Source organism: Hemiscyllium ocellatum, chromosome 10 (genome assembly GCF_020745735.1).
Source record: "Hemiscyllium ocellatum isolate sHemOce1 chromosome 10, sHemOce1.pat.X.cur, whole genome shotgun sequence".
Classification (NCBI taxonomy): domain Eukaryota; kingdom Metazoa; phylum Chordata; class Chondrichthyes; order Orectolobiformes; family Hemiscylliidae; genus Hemiscyllium; species Hemiscyllium ocellatum.
The window spans coordinates 46,323,342-46,344,616 of NC_083410.1; the positions used below are offsets into that span (position 1 = coordinate 46,323,342).

Consider the following 21,275-nt stretch of genomic DNA (forward strand, 5'->3'; position numbering starts at 1 on the left):
AGCTTCAATTTTCTAGTACTTTTGCCAAGACCTTTCAAAAGTCCAAACAAATAATGCTGACTGCATTAGTCTTAAATGTTTTAAATTCCTACCAAAGTACCTCATCTTCCATTTGTCTATCTTTGTTGTAAATACAATACAGGAAATGTAGGCCATGTATTGTTTGTCTTATCTTTACCAATGCAAGTTAAGGACCATTAATTGTGTATAGCTCAGAGGTTGATTTGCTCTTTTTTTAAAATACAAGGCACTGCAAAATTCAATGGCCTGATATGAAATGGGGACAGGAACTGCCCATGTGATGTCACAAATGGTTGAAGAATATAACAATACTGGAGATTCTGAGGTTCTACCAAATGTAACAGCAGGGCCTTGTTAAAATTTCTTGGCTCTGTTTCACACCCATCAAGTGGATATGCTGGTCAACAGATGGGAGTGAATACCAGCAGCAAGAGGTCACTGCTGAGGATCCTTGGAGATAGTAGAAGAGACCCATTATCAGGAAAAGGAGAGCCCTCTGATAGGGGATGGTTAAATGGGAGTAGGCCACCCAGCATTGCTGGAGTGAAGTCAGCAATTGTGGCTGGGTATTGTGGTGCTGTTGAGGTTTGACAGGGCATGGCTGTCCACCAGGATTGGTGCAAACTAAAATGTTCCTTGAGTAGCTGGGAGGGACACAGCTTCTTCTTGTGGTGAAAGAAACACTTATCTCCTGGAGCCAGAGAACCTTAACTTTCTTTTACTGCTGGATTTCCTGTCATCTTGAAAATCACACAGCAATAACAAAACTTTAACACATAATTCCAAATACTTCCCTATATAAATTTAATCATTCAATGTCCCATATCTCCACAGCAAAACAATCACACTCTCCAATATCCATTTTCAAACTGAAGTGTTTGCACAGCAGATTAAGGTATGGTCCCAGTACATGTATTCCCCATTTAAAGTACATTTAAGAGCTTTCCATTGGACCACAGTCTTGTAAATGCTGGAACTTACCAAGTAGACCTGCTGCCTTTGACCTACAGTTTCCTGTAACATGATTACTGCACATATGTTAACAACTGCATTTTAACTCTGCATGATTTTAAAACACATCCAAGTTCTTCACCCACACCTCTCACTCCCTCCCACTCACTCCTTCCTTTTCCTGACCCCCTCATTCACTTCAACTTGTCGCTCCCTTGACGTTCTTAATATTTTCCGCTCATTGTCTCCATCATTGCCTAATTCCCCATTTCTCACTGCACCTCTCCCTCTAAGCTCAGGAAAGAGCCAGCAAGAGTGAAGCAGTGAGGCAGGCCCTGAGAGGAACAGTAAGTGGGAGGAACTGTGGGGTGGCAAGCAAATTGGCGAATAGAGCAGTCAGAGGAGTGGGAGGAGACTGAGATGGGCAGGGGAGCAGGAAAGGGGCATGGTTCAGGAGAAGAATGGAGTGAGCGGTCAGGAGTGAGGGGTTCAGGAGAGGCAAGTGGTAAGCTGGATGGGCTGAGGGCAAGAGACAGCAAGGAAATTGAGAGAGGGAAGTGATAAGTGGTAAGTAAGTAGGAAAAGTGGTAAGTAAGTAGAAAGAGTGGTTCGTTGATCGTAAAAACAGGAATTAGTAAGTAATAGAAGAAATACAAATACAGTGTTTAGGCCAGTTAGATTCAAGGTAGCCAATTGATTTTCAATGTAAACATTTTAGTTCAGTTCAGGTCAGAACCGTAACTCACCCTTATTATATCCTTTCCTAATGTCAAAATCAATGTTGCTGATGGAACACTGCTACACTGTAAGAGCACATTAAAGTTGTCAGCTGCGGCAGTCACCAAAATTAGAAATTTGGTGAAGGAGTCGACATAGAGTGACTTGATTCCTGATTTCTCTATTAGCTGTGGCTGAAAGCTGTTCCATCATTCCTCCATTCAGCAGAGATAATAGAATGAACAAAACATTACTGCATTGTGAGGTGAATGACAATATTTGTCTTAACTCATAAATTTAAACCTCTGCAGCTGATTTAAAGACAAGAAACAACCCAGCGGGACAGGTGAAGAGACAGAATATTTTAAATTGACAAGAAACCTCTATTGAAGTTGGCAAGGTGTAAGTCAAATTGCACAGAATTGAAGAAGCAGGCTACAGTTTAATCAACTATTGCTGCACTCTGTAGATGAAGACATTGATCAAGAATAGATATGCAGCCCATGAAGTTGGATCCAATCCTAAGAGGCCAGATTTCAGCACTGAAATCAAACACTATTCAAATACCTTATTTATGGCATTCTTGCTTTCAAGTCTGAAGGTTGTAGGTTCAACTTTCACTCCAGAATATAAATATAAGTGGCATAGAGTGCAGTGATGTACTATTACAAATAAAGTATTCAATCCATCTGTTCAAGAGGACATCCTACACAAATCCTGCAGCACTATTTGAACAGGTGACACCGTTCCATCTAATATTATTCCTTTAACCATTATTGTCGATATGTTGTACTTTTTGTAATTTGTGAATCTTGCTACATACAGTTTGACTGCCATATTTTTGTATGATACAACAGTACACTTCAGAAATATTTCATATCTTTGAAGAATCTTAGATGCTATATAAATTTTTAAGTGTTCCTTTTCTTTTCTTCCCCTCCCCTCTTGGAAAAGCCCTCTATCTTTTACAAGGTGCTCACTGTCCTTCATGGTAACTACCTGACTCCCCAGCACAGAAATACCAGAGAAAAGTCTGATACAGAAAGAATGGAATGTTTCAGAATCACCCAGAAAGTTAATGAAATGCCGATCATTGGTCCAGTCTGTTTGTTCACATTAAGAAATCAACTAATGATTTATCAGCAGAGCAAGTCTTGGAGCATTGGTTTCCAAAGGGTCTACATAGATTTGTAGTTTGATAGATAATTAATTCCAGGAGGTGACACAGAATTAAATAGAATTTCCAGTGCCAAAATTGCTGAAGGCACTGGCTACAACAAAGGCTCTGACAACATCTGGGTTACAGTGTTAATGTATCCTGTTCCAGAACTGGCCAATCCCTTAACCACACTGCTCCAGTGTGGCTACAACTCTGACAATAAAAGGACAATGTTGACAATTGACTAGATAATTCACAGAGTCATAGAGGTCAATAGCACAGAAAAAAGCCAATCGAGTCTGTGCTAGTGAAAAATAAACACCTAAATATTCTCACACCATTTTTCAGTACTTGGTCCTTAGCCTTGTATGCCTCAGCATCACAAGTGCATATCTAAGTATTTCTTAAATGTTATGAGTCTGACTCTACCACCCTTCCAGACAATGAGTTCTAGATTACCACCACCTTCTGAGTGAAAAGTGTTTTGCTCACATCCCTTGAAACCTTCTGCCTTTAACTTAAATCTATGCCCCATGATCATGGATACTTCCACCAAGGGGAAAAGCTCATTCCTACCTGTTCTATCTATGTCCCTCATAATGTTAAGCACTGTGTACAAAAAGATCAAATTCCATCCAAATAATTCCTGCACCATCACTTTACTGTCAATCATCAGCAAAGTGATAGATGCAGTTGCTGGTAGAATTATCAAGCAGTACTTATTTTGCAAATGCCTGCTGCCTTTGGCTGACTGAGGAAGAGTATTTTGGGGACCAGGATTTCAAACTGAGAATAAGGCTCATTGGTTAATAGATAAGTTATGGACAAGACCACACCACCTCAAAAATATATTAAGAAGATAGTCTAGACCCTAACTTTTCCTTATTTTAAAAGGTAAGTGTAAGGTGTTGCATTCCCAATGTAATTCAGTAGGTCAAGCTATTACACTTGAAGCAAAATATACTTTATTCATACACTATCGTTAGAGTACAATAAAAGAAAAAAAAGGAGAAGAATTAGCTTAGCTATAACTCTACTAGAAAACTTCAAAAAGTAATAGATTATTTTACTACTAAATAGTAACTGTTCCAATATAGTAACATCCCATAAACAGATCCTTGACAAAGGTAAAGTCAACAAAGCAGATTGGCTCATGTGCAATTCTAGCATCCCAGGAGGAAAACATCAAGGGAATACTTTGTGAGAAAGGGTAGCAAGGAGAGATATACTATAGTTTCCACTCAGTTTTAAGACCCAGCAACAACTGCTACTGAAACTAAAAATCCTGGTTCTGTGGGAACTTGCCCCACCCATTCATGCTGCTTCTGTTGGTCCAATTTTTTTAAAAAAAACAAGGTCACACAAGCTGTTTACTTTATTAGCTTTCAATGGACAGCTCAGCATCTCTGCCTTCAAACTTCTCTTCAAACATAAAATAAATACGCCTTTTAAAGCCATAGTTTATCACAGACAGCAGTGATTTGCAGGCTCTTATAGGCTTCAGATTTGGAAAACCAAATGAAGTTATTGAGAAATATTGGAAAAGTATCACCAGAAAGTCATTGCAAGATCCTCCAAATCTGGTGACTGGAAAGGTGGTCTAACAGCATCAATACCTCTGAACTCCAGTCCCCACCATTGACATGGTCCAAGTACAAATAAAAGAGTTGAAGTGAAGTGAAAGTAACTGTCATTGACTTCAAGACAATATTTGAATACGTATGGCATCAGAAAGCCCTAGGAAAATTGAAGTCCTTGGGAATTTGGAGGGTTACACTTTATTGGATGGAGTCATATCCTGTACAAAGGAGGATTGTTTTGATTTTTGGAAGTCAATCATCTTAGCCAAAAACTACACTGTGAGTCTTCCTCAGGGGACTGCCCAACCACCTTCAGCTGCTTCATCAATAACCTTCCTCCAACAAAAAGGGAGCATGCTCACTGATGACTGCACAATGTTCAGCATCACTGATGATTCCTCACGAAACAAGACCTGAAAAATGTTCAGACTTGGTCAGATAAATAGAAAATAACATTCAGGTCACGCCTGCGCAAAATAACAACTATCTCCAAAGAGTGAGAATTTAACGGTTTCCACTTGGCATTCAAACATCACTAATTCCTTCACCTTCAACATCTTAGGGTTGCCACTGACCAGTAACTGAAACAGCTGTATAAATGCTGTGTCTGAAAAGATAGGTCAGAAGCTGAGAATTCTGAGATGAGTAACTGAGATGCCAAAGCCTGCCACTATCTACAAAACATAAGTCAGGAATGTGATGAAACATTCTCTAAACTTGGCTGAGTGAAACTCAAACAATATTCAATAAGCTCGATTCGATCCAGGATAAAGCAGTCCACTTGATTCACAACATATCCATGTTCATTCTCCCAACCCAATATACTATGATTATAGAATATATTATCTATGAGATGCACTGCTGCAACTCACAAGGTTTCTTCAGCAGTACATAATGTGCAGCATCCACTATACAGGACAATGGAAGCAGATGAATGGAAACACTACCATTTTTAAGTTCCCTTCCATGCTGCACATGATTCTGACTTGGAACTAAATTCCTTCACTATCAAAGAGTCAAAATACTGGAACACCCTCCCTTTCATCACTTTCAGTGATACATCACATTGAATGCAGCAGTTGAAGAAATTGGCTCACCACCACTTTCTTAAGGCAGTCACAGATTAGTAATAAATATTTGCTTTGTCAATGACATGCAGATCACAAGAATGAAAAGCAAGCCTTCTATCAAATAACTCTATATCAGTGATTATTCTCCAGATGAGCTTCATTCAATTATAAAGACTTCTCCCTGCCTGCCCCCGATGTTATCTTCTTCCTCAAGCGTGCATCAAACCTCAGCTTAAATGTTTCAATCAATGCATGTAGCAGCAAATGCCATATTCTCACCAGCCTCAGGGCAAACTGAAGCATTTTAATTTTTTTCAAAACGTTTACTTTCTTTGTCATGACCTGGACTCACCTAGAGACTTTGACTAAAGTCTTTTTAATGTATATCTAAATATTTTCTAAGCTTGTTATCAGAGAACCAGTCTTAAAGAAAGAACTTGCATTCATAAGACAAATGACAACCAATGAAGTATTTTTTTGTAGTGCAGACAATATAAGTCAACCACATAAAGCCAGGCCACTGACTCCATGGATCATGTCAGTCTGTAAACTAAAAATTACCACATGTAATGTGTGTTTAGAAGCTTTACAAATATGGGCTCAGACTTATATAAAAAAAGCTCAGTATAATGGATAACACAATGGACCAATATGCATAAAGTATTTGAAGTTGTTTTTAAATCAAGATGCAAAGAAAACAATTAGTTTAAAAAAAAGCAAATTCCAGGGATATCAACATACCAGGCTCCAAAGAACTGATATAAAAAATAAGTTGCATTAAAGAGGTAGTATAAACAGTTAACAGCACCATACCTCTTCTTTTGTTTTCCTTGAGATGACACGAAGCCAATCTCCAATCATACTCAAAACTGCAGCAAAGTAAGCAAGTCCCACTAATATCCAGAACCATACAGCAGGTTTGTACCAGTCTAAATATTCTTTATCAGGACTCTCTCCTAAAAATCATTAAGAAAATAGTAAGTTAGTCAATTTCAGATGAACTATAGCCTGTGGTTTTTGTTCTGAAGGTGATAGTACAGATGTAACACATTTTTTAAGATCAAAGCTACACACTTTAGCTTGAAGCAGTTGCCATAGCATCTAGTTCCTAAAGAATCTCTCATTAAGGTTAATGCAACAAAAATGCAACTGGCACTTTATGTGCTGTTAAACTTAGAGTAGTGACCTGTGGTGACTTGAAAAGGCTTACAAAACTGAGCTGTTAAGAACCCTGACCAAAATGAGATTGGCAAGTGTAAACTCAGTGCCTTAGGTGCACTGTTCACACAATATTAGAATTAAATTAATGGTCTGTTTTGGAAAGATCATAAAGATTACAAAACTACAGATGTTTCTGATCTTATTCTGAGTTTTACTGTGAAATAATCGACTTTGAGTTTGAAACAAAAAGAGCCATTCGAACTTTAATCTGAAGGTTTGAAGAAAATAGGATGCAGTTTTATACCTTATTTTTAATATAGGAAATGTTCTAAAGCACATTAAATAGCCTCAGGCAAATAAAGGTACAACTGGTGAGCAGTGCCAGATGAGTTAAGGAAAGTGACTGTACAGCCTTTAAAAAGTAAGACCAAAATAGCTCATGACTCTATCATGTCTCTGAAGAGAACAGGGTGCACAAAAGAACACAAAATCAAACAATACAGGAGGGCAAGCTCGGATATTGTAGAGATAAGCGAGGACAAGATCTTGGAGAGGTCTGAAGATGACAAAGGATTAGATGGATGAGCTTCCTTAAAGTACAAAAAAAAGTTCAGTTTATTTTCACATTATCTTGTAAAATAATTTCTAATAAAAATATCCTTCATCTCTAGGCAGTAATTCTCACATATTTCACACTGTCAATCACCCCAGAATTGAATAGAATAAACAACAGAGCAATGAAAAATCCCAAAAATATAGTTCAACTATACATGTGCCTTATCATCCAAGGTAGCCTGTGTCAATGTCAGAATCTTAAATGTTCACAGAAAAACAGACCTTTTGGCTGATCTATATTCTGTTGTTTAATGACAATTTAAATTCATGGACTCTATTGCTTATCTTACTGAATTATTCCTATCTATTTGATATGTTATACAAAGTCACTCCGCTACTATTTCAGCTCTTAAAAACAGACCAAACTTCTCACTTTTCATTTCCAAAGTAACTTCCCCAACCCTGGAAACAGTGTGGTGAACCTAAACTAAATCTTTTTATATACTTCATAGGGGTGTCTAAAACCTACACAGTCCCCCACCTGCTGAATCAACGTCTTGGACAGGTTGAACATTACCCCATTGGTTTTGTATCTTTGACCGCTGCATGCTAACATAAACAAGAACCTGGCGCATCGTTCTCTATTCATACAATCTTGTTTAATGGCTATGTACCTTCACAACAAAATGTTCTGCACATTGACCCAGTGTAAAACTTTGTGATTTGAAGTGTATCATATTTCCTTGCTCTGTTGTAACTTCTAAAATTTATCTCTTGAGAGTTCACTACACTGAAATGTATCTTTCCTTTGTCCATCTGTCCTGCTAGCACATCTTTATTCTTTTACTGTCTTTTGCAATGTCAACATAATTCACTGTGCTTCCAATTTGGCATTATTAACAAATGTTGTTCCCTCAAATACAAGTAAATACACTTGTGCACATTGTCACAAAGATATACATATGAATATCTTGGAAGACTGGACTGGGGAGTCCATAGGTTTAAGGTGAGAGGGGAAAGATTTAAAAGGGACCTAAGGGGCAACTTTTTCATGCAGAGAGGGGTGTGTGTATAGAATGAACTGCCATAGGAAGTGGTTGTAGCTGATACCATTATAACATTTAAAAGACATCTGGGGGGGGGGTGTATGAATAGCAAGGGTTTAGAAGGATAAGGGCCAAAAGCTGGCAAATGGGACTAGATTAATTTAAGATATCTCGTTGTCATGGATGAGTTGGACCAAAAGGTCTGTTTCTGTGCTGTACATCTCTATGATCTAAGGCTTAGGTTTTGAAGGACTGTGGAAAAATGGATTTACATAGATACATAGAAAATAGCTGCAGGGATCGGCCAGTTGGTCCTTCAAACCATTCAATATGATCATGGCTGATCATGAAATTTCAGCATCCCATTCCCATTCTCTCTCTATACCCCTTGATCTCTCTAGCTGCAAGCGTCATGTCCAGTTCCCTTTTGAATATATCTAACAAATTGGCCCCAACAGCCTTGTGGTAGGGAATTCCACTGGTTTACAACATCTTTGAGTGAATGAATTCTTCCTTATCAGTCCTGAATGGTTTATTGCTTATTCTTAGATTGCGAGTCGTAGTTCTGGACCTCCCCAACACCCGGAACATTCTTCCCACATCTAACCTGAACAGTCCCATTATTTGTTTCATCACTTTAAGTTTTGTATAAATAAATTGAGCTGGTTCCTTAAAAGAGGTTGTTAAGAACTGATTTAAAGCAAAATAATGCAAATGCAGGAAATCTGGAGCAAACACAGAAAATGCTTAAGAAATTCTTCAGTTGGCAGCATCTGCGGAGAGGGAATCACTATTAATGTTTCAACAGATGCTCCTGAGTTTCTCTAGCATTCGCTATGTTTGCTGCTGAGACCTCTTCTTTTTTTAAAAAAACAAGGCTTCCTTTGGAGTCACATCACCGGTACAGAAGCCTGGTTGAGTTGCTAGAACAGTGACTGAAGAAAAGTACGTTGATTCTGTTTATCAGCTGAAGGACAAAAAGCCTGCAATAAAAAGCTGTCCAGCTGATCTCTCCCATTTCTGAAAATAAAACCCTCTTGTTGAGTTCAGGGTAAAGAGTGGAGCTGGAAAAGGACAGCAGGTCAGGCAGTGAGATCTGCAGTCCTCACTTTCTCAGAGTTCAGAGTAAAATTTGTTCTCCCGAAGGAGGGATTGGAGGAACTAATATTTCCTGAGCAAGATGTGGCTGAAAAATTTCAAAGATAACCATACATGATTAGTGCCTCAACTATGTCTGACAGAACATGAGAGTAACAGGCTTCATAACATTCTGTGCTTTATCTTTTCGTCCTCAAGAAAAAAATATCAGCCAAAGGTTTTCTTTTCAGAAAGCCAATCTGTGCAGAGAAAATTATTTTATTTTTGTATTTCTGTTTTCCTTAATTGTTTAAATACATGTGTGTTTTGGGAATATTTAGAAAGATAGAAATTCATACTTCTATATTAGTGACTGCGTCTGTTAACCACTTATTGTATCTTCATTGAATGAGTATTGTTTTGATAATAAGTCAATAACTGAGTTTATTAAGAAATTTCGTTGATAGATCTTTTAGTTTAATTTAGATTTTTAAAATTTAAAACCAATAAGGTACTTAATTAGTCATTTTGTTAGCTGGGGTAAGTATTTTTTATTTTATTTGTGAGCTATAGGGTAGTTGGACTAGAGGAAAAGTGTACTCTTCCAGCCTCAGGCACAAAAATATATTGACCAAGATTTGTCCGAGCACAGGTACCATATCTTTTCAGTGAGAGAAACTTTCATGTGTCCTTACTCTTTGTTCCTTTCTTTCATTTATAAAGTTACATTTCCTTATTATGATATTGAAACACTGCAGCCAAAAAGCTATAGTTTCTAAAATATGGTGAAATGGAACTTCCGTCCATTAGTATCCCCTTGGTGTGGTTTGGTAAAGAACACACTCCTGGTCCCAAAAGCTGGGAGGTGGCCAGAAATCTGCTAAGGTGGGCAGTCTCTTGCCTGCAAACATGTCCCTCCTAATCTACCAAAGGAAAGAGATGTGGCCGACAGACACTTTACCAGGCTACCCAGAGGCCTTTCTCAGCCTGAAGAAAATTATTAGAAAGTTTCTTCAGCTCTTAAAAGAGCTGTACAGCTCATAAATAAAGTCCTCAATACTTTGATTGATCACTTTAGTCATGGCTACTTCAACAGAGCATTTTAATTTTCCACTCAATTTGCACTCTGACCTCTCTATGCTCAGCTTCTTCATTGCTCCAGTTGTAGTTTAGTTTCAGTTCAAGATGTAACATTTCAATTTCAACTAAGCATTTTAGAGCCTTAAGAACTCAACACTGAGTTCAACAGTTTCAGATATTAACCACTGCCTGCATTTGTTTCCAATTTGTTTTACATGTTTTTGAGTTTATTTTTACTCTTGAATTGCAATTGTTCATGATTCTATCATTTACAACGCCTCTGGACACATCTATTGTTTCTCTACTTGTCCCAACATCACTCTCTTTTACCTTGTACCATCAACTCTTTACTCACTTCATCTCTTCTGCCTTTTCTTATTTGGCTCCATTCCCTTTTGCTGCCTTTGTACATCCTTAAAATCTGTTGCATCTTTAACTTATCACTTGTAGTTCGCATGAAAGGTTATCAGCCTGAAATGTTAACACTGTTTTTCTCTTCGCAGATGCAATGATACTGGCTGACTATCTCCAGCATTTTCTGTTCAACAGAACTCAAGTCAACATTCAGTAGAATTCCTTTCAAGGTTTACAAGGAAGTAATGAGCAGAAATCCAGACAATGCCCAATAACTTATCTAGAAAGGCAGCTTGATATAATGGACCTTTTTTCTCCACAGCCCCAATCTGGAAATTATAACACTTTTTGAAGCAGGATGGAATCCAGGTCAAACTAGACTATTATTTAAGTATTTACTTAATATTTGTGCTGCTCTTTTTACTCTTTACTATATTTTTATGTTCTTTAACTTTTAGAAGTTTAATTTTAAAATACTTTAGCCAATTTAACATTACATTTTATACATTTCCCGGACATACATTGCCATGAAATGTACAATTAATGTCTTAGATTTCCTCATTGGCATTCTTTATGTCTCTCGTGACATATACTGAAATAGATCTTTTCAGTCTTTCAATTTTATAATTCGCTGGAAGATAGTTCTTTGATTTCTGGTGGCTTATTAACCTAAATTGTATGTGTTTCCCTTACAACAATTTACAATTAATTTAATGTCATGCTTCTTCTCTTTAAAAACAATTGTTAAAATTGTTGTTAAAATTGAGCTATTTCAATAACACAGTACAGGAGGTATTTCTTGCAGGATTTGCATTTGAATGAGCAGAGATTAAAAGCAAGCAACTTCAAATCAACACAAGTAAACTATTTAATCAACTTCAATGTGTTCTAGTGATAATTGGTGATAGGCACCAATGGCATAGGTAGGAAGAGAGATGGGGATTTAAGACAGAAATTCAGGGAGCTAGAGTGGAAGCTTTGGGCAAGGACAAACAGAGTTGTTATCTCTGGCCTGTTCCCATGCCACGTGCCAGCAATGTGAGGAATAGGAGAGAGAGAGAGAGAGAGAGAGAGAGAGAGAGAGAGAGAGAGAGGAGTTGAACATGTGACTACAGGGATGGTGCAGGAGGGAGGGTTTTGGATTCCTGGATAATTGGGGTTTTGTGTGGGGTAGGTGGGACCTCTACAGACAGGATGGTCTTCACCTGAACCAAAGGGGTACCAATATCCTGAGGTGGGGAGGGATTGCTAATACTCTCAGGGTGGCTTCAAACTAATTCAGCAGGGGAAAGGGAACCCAAACTGTAGTTCAAGTATACAGGAGGTTGAGAGCAATGAGGTCCAAAATAGAGTTTCAAGATCACATGAGGGCACCAGCAAGCGAGAAATTAGTTTGAAGTGTGTCTATTTCAACGCAGGAGGATCCAGACTAAGGTGGGTGAAGTTGCAGCATGGGCTGGTACCTGGGATTTCAATGTTGTGGCCATTTCGGAGACATTGGTAGAGCAGTGAGAGGAATGGTTATTGCAGGTTGTGGGATTTAGATATTGCAGTAAGAACAGAGAAGATAGTGGAAGAGTGGGGGTGGAGGGGGCATTGTTAGTCAAGGACAGTATTTTGGTTGCAGGAAGTACATCTGAGGACTCATCTACTGAGGTAGTATGGGCTTAGGTCAGAAACAGGAAAAGGAAGTCACCCTGTTGGGAGTTTCTATAGGCCTCTGAATAGTTCCAGAGATGTAGAGGAAAGGATAACAAGGATAATTCTGATAGGAGTGATAGCAACAGGGTAGTTGTTATGGAGGACTTTAACTTTTCAAATATTGACTGGGAATACTGAAGTTCAAGTACTTTAGATGAATCAGTTTTTGTCCAATGTGTGCAAGAGGGCTTCCTGACACCGTATTTAGACAGCCCAACAAGGGGTGAGGCCACATTAGATTTGGTACTGGGTAATGAACCAGGCCAGGTGTTAGATTTGCACGTAGTTGAGCACTGTGGTGATAGTGACCACAATTTGGTTATGTTTACTTCAGCGCTGGAAAGGAATCAGTACATACCATAGGGCAAGAGTTATAGCTGGGAGAAAGGCAATTATGATGCAATTAGTCAAGATTTAGGATGCATAGGATGGGGAAGGAAACTTCAGGGGATGGGCACAATTGAAATGTGGAGCTTATTCAAGGAACAGCTACTGTGTGTCCTTGCTAAGTATGTACCTGTCAGGCAGGGTGGAAGTTGTCGAGCGAGGGAGCAGTGGTTCACTAAGGAAGTTGAATCTCTTGTCAAGAGGAAGAAGAAGGCTTATGTTTAGGATGAGATGTGAAGGTTCAGTTAGTGCACTTGAGAGTTACAGTTAGCCAGGAAAGACCTAAAGAGAGAGCTAAGAAGAGCCGGGGTGGGGGGGAACATTAGAAGTCATTGGCAGATAGGATCAAGGAAAACCCTAAGGTTTTCTATAGGTATATTATGAATAAAAGATTGACTCTGGCAAGATTAGGGCCAATCAAGGACAGTAGCAGGATGTTGTGTGTGGAGGCAGAGGAGATGGGGCAGCGCTAAATGAATATTTTTCGTCAGTATTCACACTAGAAAAAGACGAGGTTGGCAAGGAGAACACTGAGATACAGGCTGCTAGACTAGACGGGACAGAGTTTCACAGCAGGAGGTGTTAGCAATTCTGTAAAGTGTAAACATAGATAAGTCCCCTGGGCTGGATGGAATTTATCCTAGGATTCTCTGGGAAGTCAGGGAGGAGATTGTCAAGCCTTTGGACTTCCTGATGAAGGGCTTATGCTCGAAACGTCGAATTCTCTATTCCTGAGATGCTGCCTAACCTGCTGTGCTTTGACCAGCAACACATTTGCAGCTTTGACCTTTATGTCATCATTGTCTGCAGGAATTGTGGCAGAAGACTAGAGGATAGCAAATTTTGTTCCTTTGTTCAAGGAGAGTCGAGACAATGCTGGTCATTTTTGACCAATGAACCTTACATCAATTGTGGGAGAAGTGTTGGAAAAGATTATAAGAGATGGGATTTATAATCATCCAGAAAGGAATAAGTTGATTAGGAATAGTCAGCATGGTTTTGTGAAGGGTAGATCATGCCTCACCAATCTTATTGAGTTCTTTGAGAAGGTGACCAAACTGGTGGATGAGGGTAAAGCAATTGATGTGGTGTATATGGCTTTCAGTAAGGCGTTTGATAAGGTTCCCCATGGTAGGCTATTGCACAAAATATGGAGGTATGAGATTGAGGTGATTTAGCAGTTTAGATTAGAAATTGGCTAACTGAAAGAAGACAGAGGGTGGTGGTTGATGGGAAATGATCATCCTGGAGTTCAGTTACTAGTGGCGTAATGCAATGATCTGTTTTGGATCCACTGCTGTTTGTCATTTTTATAAATGGCCTGGATAAGGACTTAGAGGATAGGTTGGTAAATTTGCGGATGACACTAAGATCAGCAGAGTTGTTGACAGTGAAGAAGGATGTTGTAGGTTACATTTGGGCATGGCTAAGTTACAGAGCTGGACTGAGAGGTGGCAAATGGTGTTTAATACTGAAAAATGTGAGGTGATTCACTTTGGAAGGAGCAACAGAAAGGCAGTGTACAGGGCTAATGGTAACATTCTTGGAAGTGTGGATGAATGAAGGGATCTTGGTATCCATGTACATAGGTCCCTGAAGGTTGCCACCTGTTTTTGTTGGAGAGAAGAAGGTTGCGAGGTGACTTAATTGAGATTTATAAGATTATCAGAGGGTATTTTCCTCGATGGTGGCTATCACGAGGAGATATAGCTTTAAATTGAGGGGTAATAGATATTGGACAGATGTCAGAGGTAGTTTCTTTACTCAGTGAGTAGTAGGGGCATGGAATGCATTGCCTGCAACAGTAGTAGACTTGACAACTTTAAGGGCATTAAATGGTCATTGGATAGTCATATGGACGAAAATGGAATAGTGCGGGTTAAATGGGCTTCAGATTGGCTTCACAGTTTGGTGCAATATCGAGGGTACTGCGCTATAATGTTCTATGTTCTATAATAATTCATGTCAAAGAAAATTTGCTTACAATAAAATGACACTTTTTCAATCCTTAGAGGTGCTTCATAGCCCAGTGAAATGTTTGAAAAATGTTTGGATAAGATATTTTCAAGTCATACATCGCAGTAGTCACTTTGTGCACAACAATGAGATAAACAACATCTTAAGGGGTAAAAAGGTGTTTGTAACCAACAGCCCATCTGAAACCTTCCAGATACGGATCTGGCAAAGTTTAATTAATATACAATAACAGATATAGGCAAAGCTTACCTGCTACAAAATCCCCAAATCCAATTGTTGTCAAGGTGATCACAACAAAGTAGATAGACTCCAACGCTGTCCAGCCTTCAATATGTTTAAAAATGATTGCAGGGATAGCCACAAACAACAGACATCCAAACAGTATGAATATTAAAGTGGAGATGACACGAATTTTGGTTTGACTGATTTTCCATTCCTGCAAAAGAGGGGAAATCATTTCTAAAACTTGCAATTATCTTCTACCCCCTGAGCTTTTATCTCAAAATGTTATATCTCAGGTTTGTTGACCAACAAATTATTGCAAAATTGATCTGGTGTTCATGCTACTGAAGTACCAAGCCCAGACAGTTATGCTACTTTCAGATAAAGGGCCTTAGTCACCCAAGATTTTTGGGATCACTTTTGTTTTGCAATCAGTCAGAGACTTTGCCTGAACTGTCTCATGTTCAAGAAGGACATGGTAACTGAACTATTAATGATATCTCCAGCATAGCATTATGAAACCTGTGAACTCTTTCTCTCACCTGGTGTTCCATTTCCTTTGTCCAGAATTGTGGAAATGTAATTCAACAGCAAATGTCTGAGAATCATCACAGCTCCCCTCTAAGATCAAGCAGGAGTCTTTCTGGAACATGTGCTAGTTTTGCTGTGGCTAAGCAACAGCCATGACTGTTCAGCTAACTATTCATGCAAATCATGCTGGCTGAATACTGAAATCACTTTAATGATATACTTTGGCAGAATGGCAAAGGGCACAGGTGAGTTAAACACACAGTAATCAATTTCCAGCCCCATAAATTCAGTAATTGTATTATCAATGCTACTTTATTAAATTACCAAGGAGAGCATGAGAGAGAGAGGCAGAGGGAGACAGGAACTGTAATGAAAATTCCATCATGGTATTGACTAGACATCGAAAAATACAAGACGCACAGAGGAGTTCTAAGTCCACAATGGCAAAGTTGGAAATCTTACTCATGCAATTTCACTATATAGCACAGTTGAACTCTCCATTAGGATCTGATCATTGGCAAGTTGTCTTGGTTTTGGGTTTAACATATTCTAAAACAAAATCACCAACTTTCACAGATATCTTAATCATTCAAGGCATCAATGTGTGAAGTAATACAAAGGTTAAAAAAAACTCCCTCAATATGTCACTGAAGTGGCATTCAAGAATTTGTGCAATCATACAAGTGCAATCCTTCAACGTGGAGAACACAGAAAGAAAGGTGACCCAAACAATGTCTATTTTACCAAGGAGAGATCAGCTGAATATAACATTAAATGGCATAAAGGTTAACAAAGTAATATCACAAAAAGCTGTAAATGTATATGTTATGATTGTGACTATAGAGACATGGTTGCAGGGTGATCAAGGCTGAGAAATGAATATCCAAGGTAAATCGATAATTAGAAAAGGCAAGTCCAAAGGAAAAAGATGGGTGGCATTGCTAGTGAAGGATAAAATCAGTACAATACTAAGAAAGGATAGGGGTTTATAAGATTTTGATGTCAAATCAGTCTGGGTGGAGGGATCAACAAGGGGTGCATGTTGTCTATAGTCTGCCAAACAGTAGTAAGGGAGGGCAAGGCATTAAACAAGCTCCAGTAATTGTGGCTAACTTTAATCTAACTGTATAGCCTGGGGAAATGACATTAGCAATGATACTGCTATGGATAAATTCCTGGAGCGTGTCCAAGATTTATTTCCGATCAGTATATTGAGGATCCAGCTGGAGAACAGGTTAGAAACATAGAAAATAAGCCCATTCCTGTCCCTCAAGTCTGCTCCACCATTCAATATAATCAGAGCTGATCATCTTACTCAGTACCCCGTTCCTGCTTTCTCCCCATATCCCTTGATTCCCTTCAGCCCTAATAATTATATCTAACTCCCTCTTAAGAACATCCAATGTTTTGTCCTCAACTGCTTTCTATGGCAGAGAATTCCACAGGCTCACTGCCCTTTGGATGAAGAAATTTCTCCTCATCTCAGTCCAAAAAATGCATACTCTTCATCCTTAGTCTGTAACCCCTGGTTACCAATTCCCCAGTCATCTGGAACATTGTCCCTGCATTTACCCTGTCTAGTCCTGTTAGAATTGTTTAGGTTTCTTTGTGAATCCCCCATCATTCTTCTGCATCCCAATGAATACTGTCCTAGCTACTTGAGTTTCTCTTCATATATTAGTTCTATCATCCCAGGAGACAGTCTGGTCAAACTTAGTTGCACTCTCTTCATTGCCAAAACAACCTTCCTCAATTACCTTAGGTACGGTCTCACCAACGCCCTGTACAATTGTGGCAAGGCATCCCTGCTCCTGTACTCAAATCCTCTCACTTTGGGTTATCCATGATCTGGCATTGTGCAATAAGAATATGTTAGTTAATCATCTTGTTCGAGGTCCTTCACGGAAGATTGACCATAACATTATAGAATTCTTCATTGTGATGGAAAGTAAAGTAGCCAACCCAAAACCAGGGTTTAGTAAAGTCATATTTAAAGAGGTTCATATGGAACATTGTAACACAGGTATTGGGGGTAATACACTGGAATGAATTGAGAATTGATTAGCAGACGACAAAAAGAATGGAAATAAATGGGTCTTTTTTATAATGGAAGGTAATGACAAATGACAGAGATTGGTGGTTGCATCCTAGCTATTCACAACATACATCACCAATCTGCATGAAAGACTCACAGTAGTATTTACAAGTTTGCTGACAACACAAAATTAGGCAGAATTGTGATTGATGTGAAGAATGTAAAGTGACTTCAAAGTGATTTAAACAAGCCTAGTGGGCAAATACAAGGTACAGTATAATGTAAATAAATTATTTGCAATTTAGTTGCTGGTGTAATTGAAAGTATTTGTGAAGTATCGTATACTTAGTTAAAGTTTCAGTACCCTCTGGAGTGGGGAGGCGGGGGGGTGGTGGTGGGGGCATGGTTTGGAGGTCTGGCTGAATCTACAGAACTTATTGTGCAACTTAATACAGTGTACTAACATAACCTACTTCTGGTAAAGTTTCCTGTGGGAATTAAATACGACTGGGAGAATGACCAGAGGCAACATGGGGTGGGAAAAGCTGCAGGAAGAGGGAAGACGAGGACAATGGGGTGACCACTCAGCAACAGATTGTTATGACAGAATCTCTTCAGAGAACAAGTCTCTCAGTACAAGTTCAGCAATAATCAATGCAAGTTGCCCTCAGTTTACAAAATAATGTCATGGTTGAAGTTTATTAACTACTGCAGCCACCTCAACAACATAAAGTAGGATAAGAACCACATCATTTGTGTTTGCTCTTTGAGTCTTTTTGTGACTTTGTCTGTTTTCAGGCTGCCCCAGAAACAAGTAACTTCTTGCAGTTTGAAGTGCATTGCTGTATAAAGCAGACCACTGAGGCCTTCTTTACAAAGAGAAACACTCTCACCTCATTCCCTCTTGCCAGCTGAGTCAAATAGATGCAGCAACTTCAGGATTTTGCATGGAGTATACACTTTGTCATAGTACAGGGACCCATGGGCTGCCTATATATGTTCATTATCTGATCTCCTTGAACACAAAGGGGTTCCACTCCCTCAATGTATAGTAAACACGTGGCCACTGTCAGTGCAACAATATAGAAGAAATTGTTCTTTCTGTGTACCACACCTATTGATATTTTTGGAGACATTTCAGGACAAGACAGTATGGTTGTTTCAGTGGTGCTTTTTCCTGTCCAGGAGCAGTGGGAGACAGAGCAGAGGTGGCATTGGAGACCAGGAGCTTGCCAAGAAGGGAATGACTTAGGATAAATACTTACCTTCGAAGCCCGAGGCCTTTTTTCTGTCCGGGAGACAGAGCGGAGGTGATGTTGGAGACCGGGTGCTGCCAGGAAGCTAAGACCATAAGACCATTAGACCTAAGAGTGGAAGTAAGGCCATTCGGTCCCTCGAGTCCACTCCACCATTTAATCATGGCAGTTGGGCATTTCAATGCCACTTCCCGCATTCTCCCCATATCCCTCAATTCCTTGCAAGATTAAGAATTTATCAATCACTGCCTTGAAGACATTTAACGTTCCGACCTCCACTGCGTTCCATGGCAATGAATTCCACAGACCGACCACTCTGGGCTGAAGAAATGTCTCCTCATTTCCATTCTAAATTGACCCCCTCTAATTCTAAAGCTGTGCCCACGGGTCCTAATATCCCCCACCTGATGGAGACAACTTCCCAGTGTCTGCCCTTTATAAACCATTCATTATCTTGTAAGTTTCTATTAGATTGCCCCTTAATCTTCTAAACTCTAATGAATATAATTCCAGGATGCTCAGCCGTTCATCGTATGTTAGGCCTATCATTCCAGGATTATCTGTGTGAATCTCTGCTGGACACGCTCCAGTGCCAATATGTCCTTCCTGAGGTGTGGGGCCCAAAACTGAGGACATAATATTCTAAATGGGGCCTAACCAGAGCTTTATAAAGTCTCAGTAGCACATTGCTGCTTTTATATTCCAACCCTCTTGAGATAACTGACAATGTTGCATTTGCTTTCTTAACCACGGGCTCAACCTGCAAGTTCACCTTTAAAGAATCCCGGACTAGCATTCCCAGATCCATTTGTACTTTGGCTTTATGAATTTTCTCACCATTTAAAAAATAGTCCATGCCTGTGTTCTTTTTTTCCAAAATGAAAGACCTCGCATTTGCTCATGTTGAATTTCATCAGCCATTTCTTGGACCACTCTCCTAAATTGTCTAAATCTTTCTGCAGCCTCCCCAGCCTCCTCAGAGGTCTGTCCGCCTAACTTCGTATAATCGGCAAACTTCACCAGAATGCTCCCAGTCCCTTCATCCAGATCATTTGTGGGTGGCACGGTGGCACAGTGGTTAGCACTGCTGCCTCATAGCGCCTGAGACCCGGGTTCAATTCCCTACTCAGGCGACTGACTGTGTGGAGTTTGCACGTTCTCCCTGTGTCTGCGTGGGTTTCCTCCGGGTGCTCCGGTTTCCTCCCAAGGTCCAAAGATGTGTGGGTCAGGTGAATTGGCCATGCTAAATTGCCCGTAGTGTTAGGTAAGTGTATGGGTGGGTTGCGCTTCGGCGGGTCGGTGTGGACTTGTTGGGCCAAAGGGCCTGTTTCCACACTGTAAGTAATCTAATCTAATCTAATATGTAAAGTGAACAGCTGTGGCCCCAACACTAAACCCTGTGGGACACCACTTGTTATCTGCTGCAATCCCGAAAAAGAACCTTTTATCCAACTCTCTGCCTTCTGTTAGATAGCCAATCCTCAATCCATGTCTATAGCTCACCTCGAACACCATGGGCCCTCACCTTGCTCAGCAGCCTCCCATGAGGCACCTTATCAAAGGCCTTATTGAAGTCTAGATAGATAACACCCACTGGGTTTCCCTGGTCTAACCTACTTGTTACACCTCAAAGAATTCTAACAGGTTTGTCAGGCACGACTTCCCCTTACTAAATCCATGCTGACTTGTTCGAATCTGACCCTGCACTTCCAAGAATTTAGAAATCTCATCCTTAATGATGGATTCTAGAATTTTACGTACAGCCAAGGTTAGGCTAATCAGCCTATAATTTTTCACCTTTTGTCTTGATCCTTTCTTGAACAAGGGGGTTACAACAATTCAATGATTTTCTAATCATCTGGGACTTGCCGTGACTCCAGTGACTTTTGAAAGATCACAGCCAAAGCCTCTGCTATTTCTTCAGCCACCTCCCTCAGAACTCTAGGATGTAGCCCATCGGGGCCAGGAGATTTATCACTTTTTTTAGACCTTTTAGCTTTTCTAGCACTTTCTCTTTTATAATGGCTACCATACTGACGTCTGTCCCTTGACTCTCTTTAATTGTTGGGATATTTCTCATGTCTTCCACTGTGAAGACTGATACAAAGTCTTTATTAAGTTCCCCAGCTATTTCCTTATCTCCCATCACGAGCCTTCCTGCATCAATTTGGAGCAGCCCAATGTCTACTTTTGCCTCTCGGTTGTTTTTTAACTATTGAAAGAAACCTTTACTTTTATTTCTAATATTAATGGCTAGCTTACCTTCATATTTGATCCCCTCCTTCCTTATTTCTCTCTTTATTATCGTTCTTTTGTTTTTGTAGTCTTCCCAATCTTCTAATTTCCCAGTGCTCTTGGCCACTTTATAGGCTCCCTCTTTTTCTTTGATACATTT

At 39.6% G+C, this 21,275-nt stretch overlaps 1 protein-coding gene across 1 annotated transcript in view; it reads right to left on the minus strand.

Annotated features, from left to right (window-relative positions):
* Positions 1 to 21,275, minus strand: part of kcnk2a (potassium channel, subfamily K, member 2a) — a 181,118-nt gene that overhangs the window by 5,600 nt on the left and 154,243 nt on the right. Inside the window, exons 5-6 of the mRNA XM_060830891.1 lie at positions 15,086 to 15,272; positions 6,312 to 6,454 (exon numbers count right to left, since the gene is read on the minus strand). Coding sequence (XP_060686874.1) covers positions 6,312 to 6,454; positions 15,086 to 15,272 — 330 coding nt within the window. The remainder of the gene's footprint in view (positions 1 to 6,311; positions 6,455 to 15,085; positions 15,273 to 21,275) is intronic.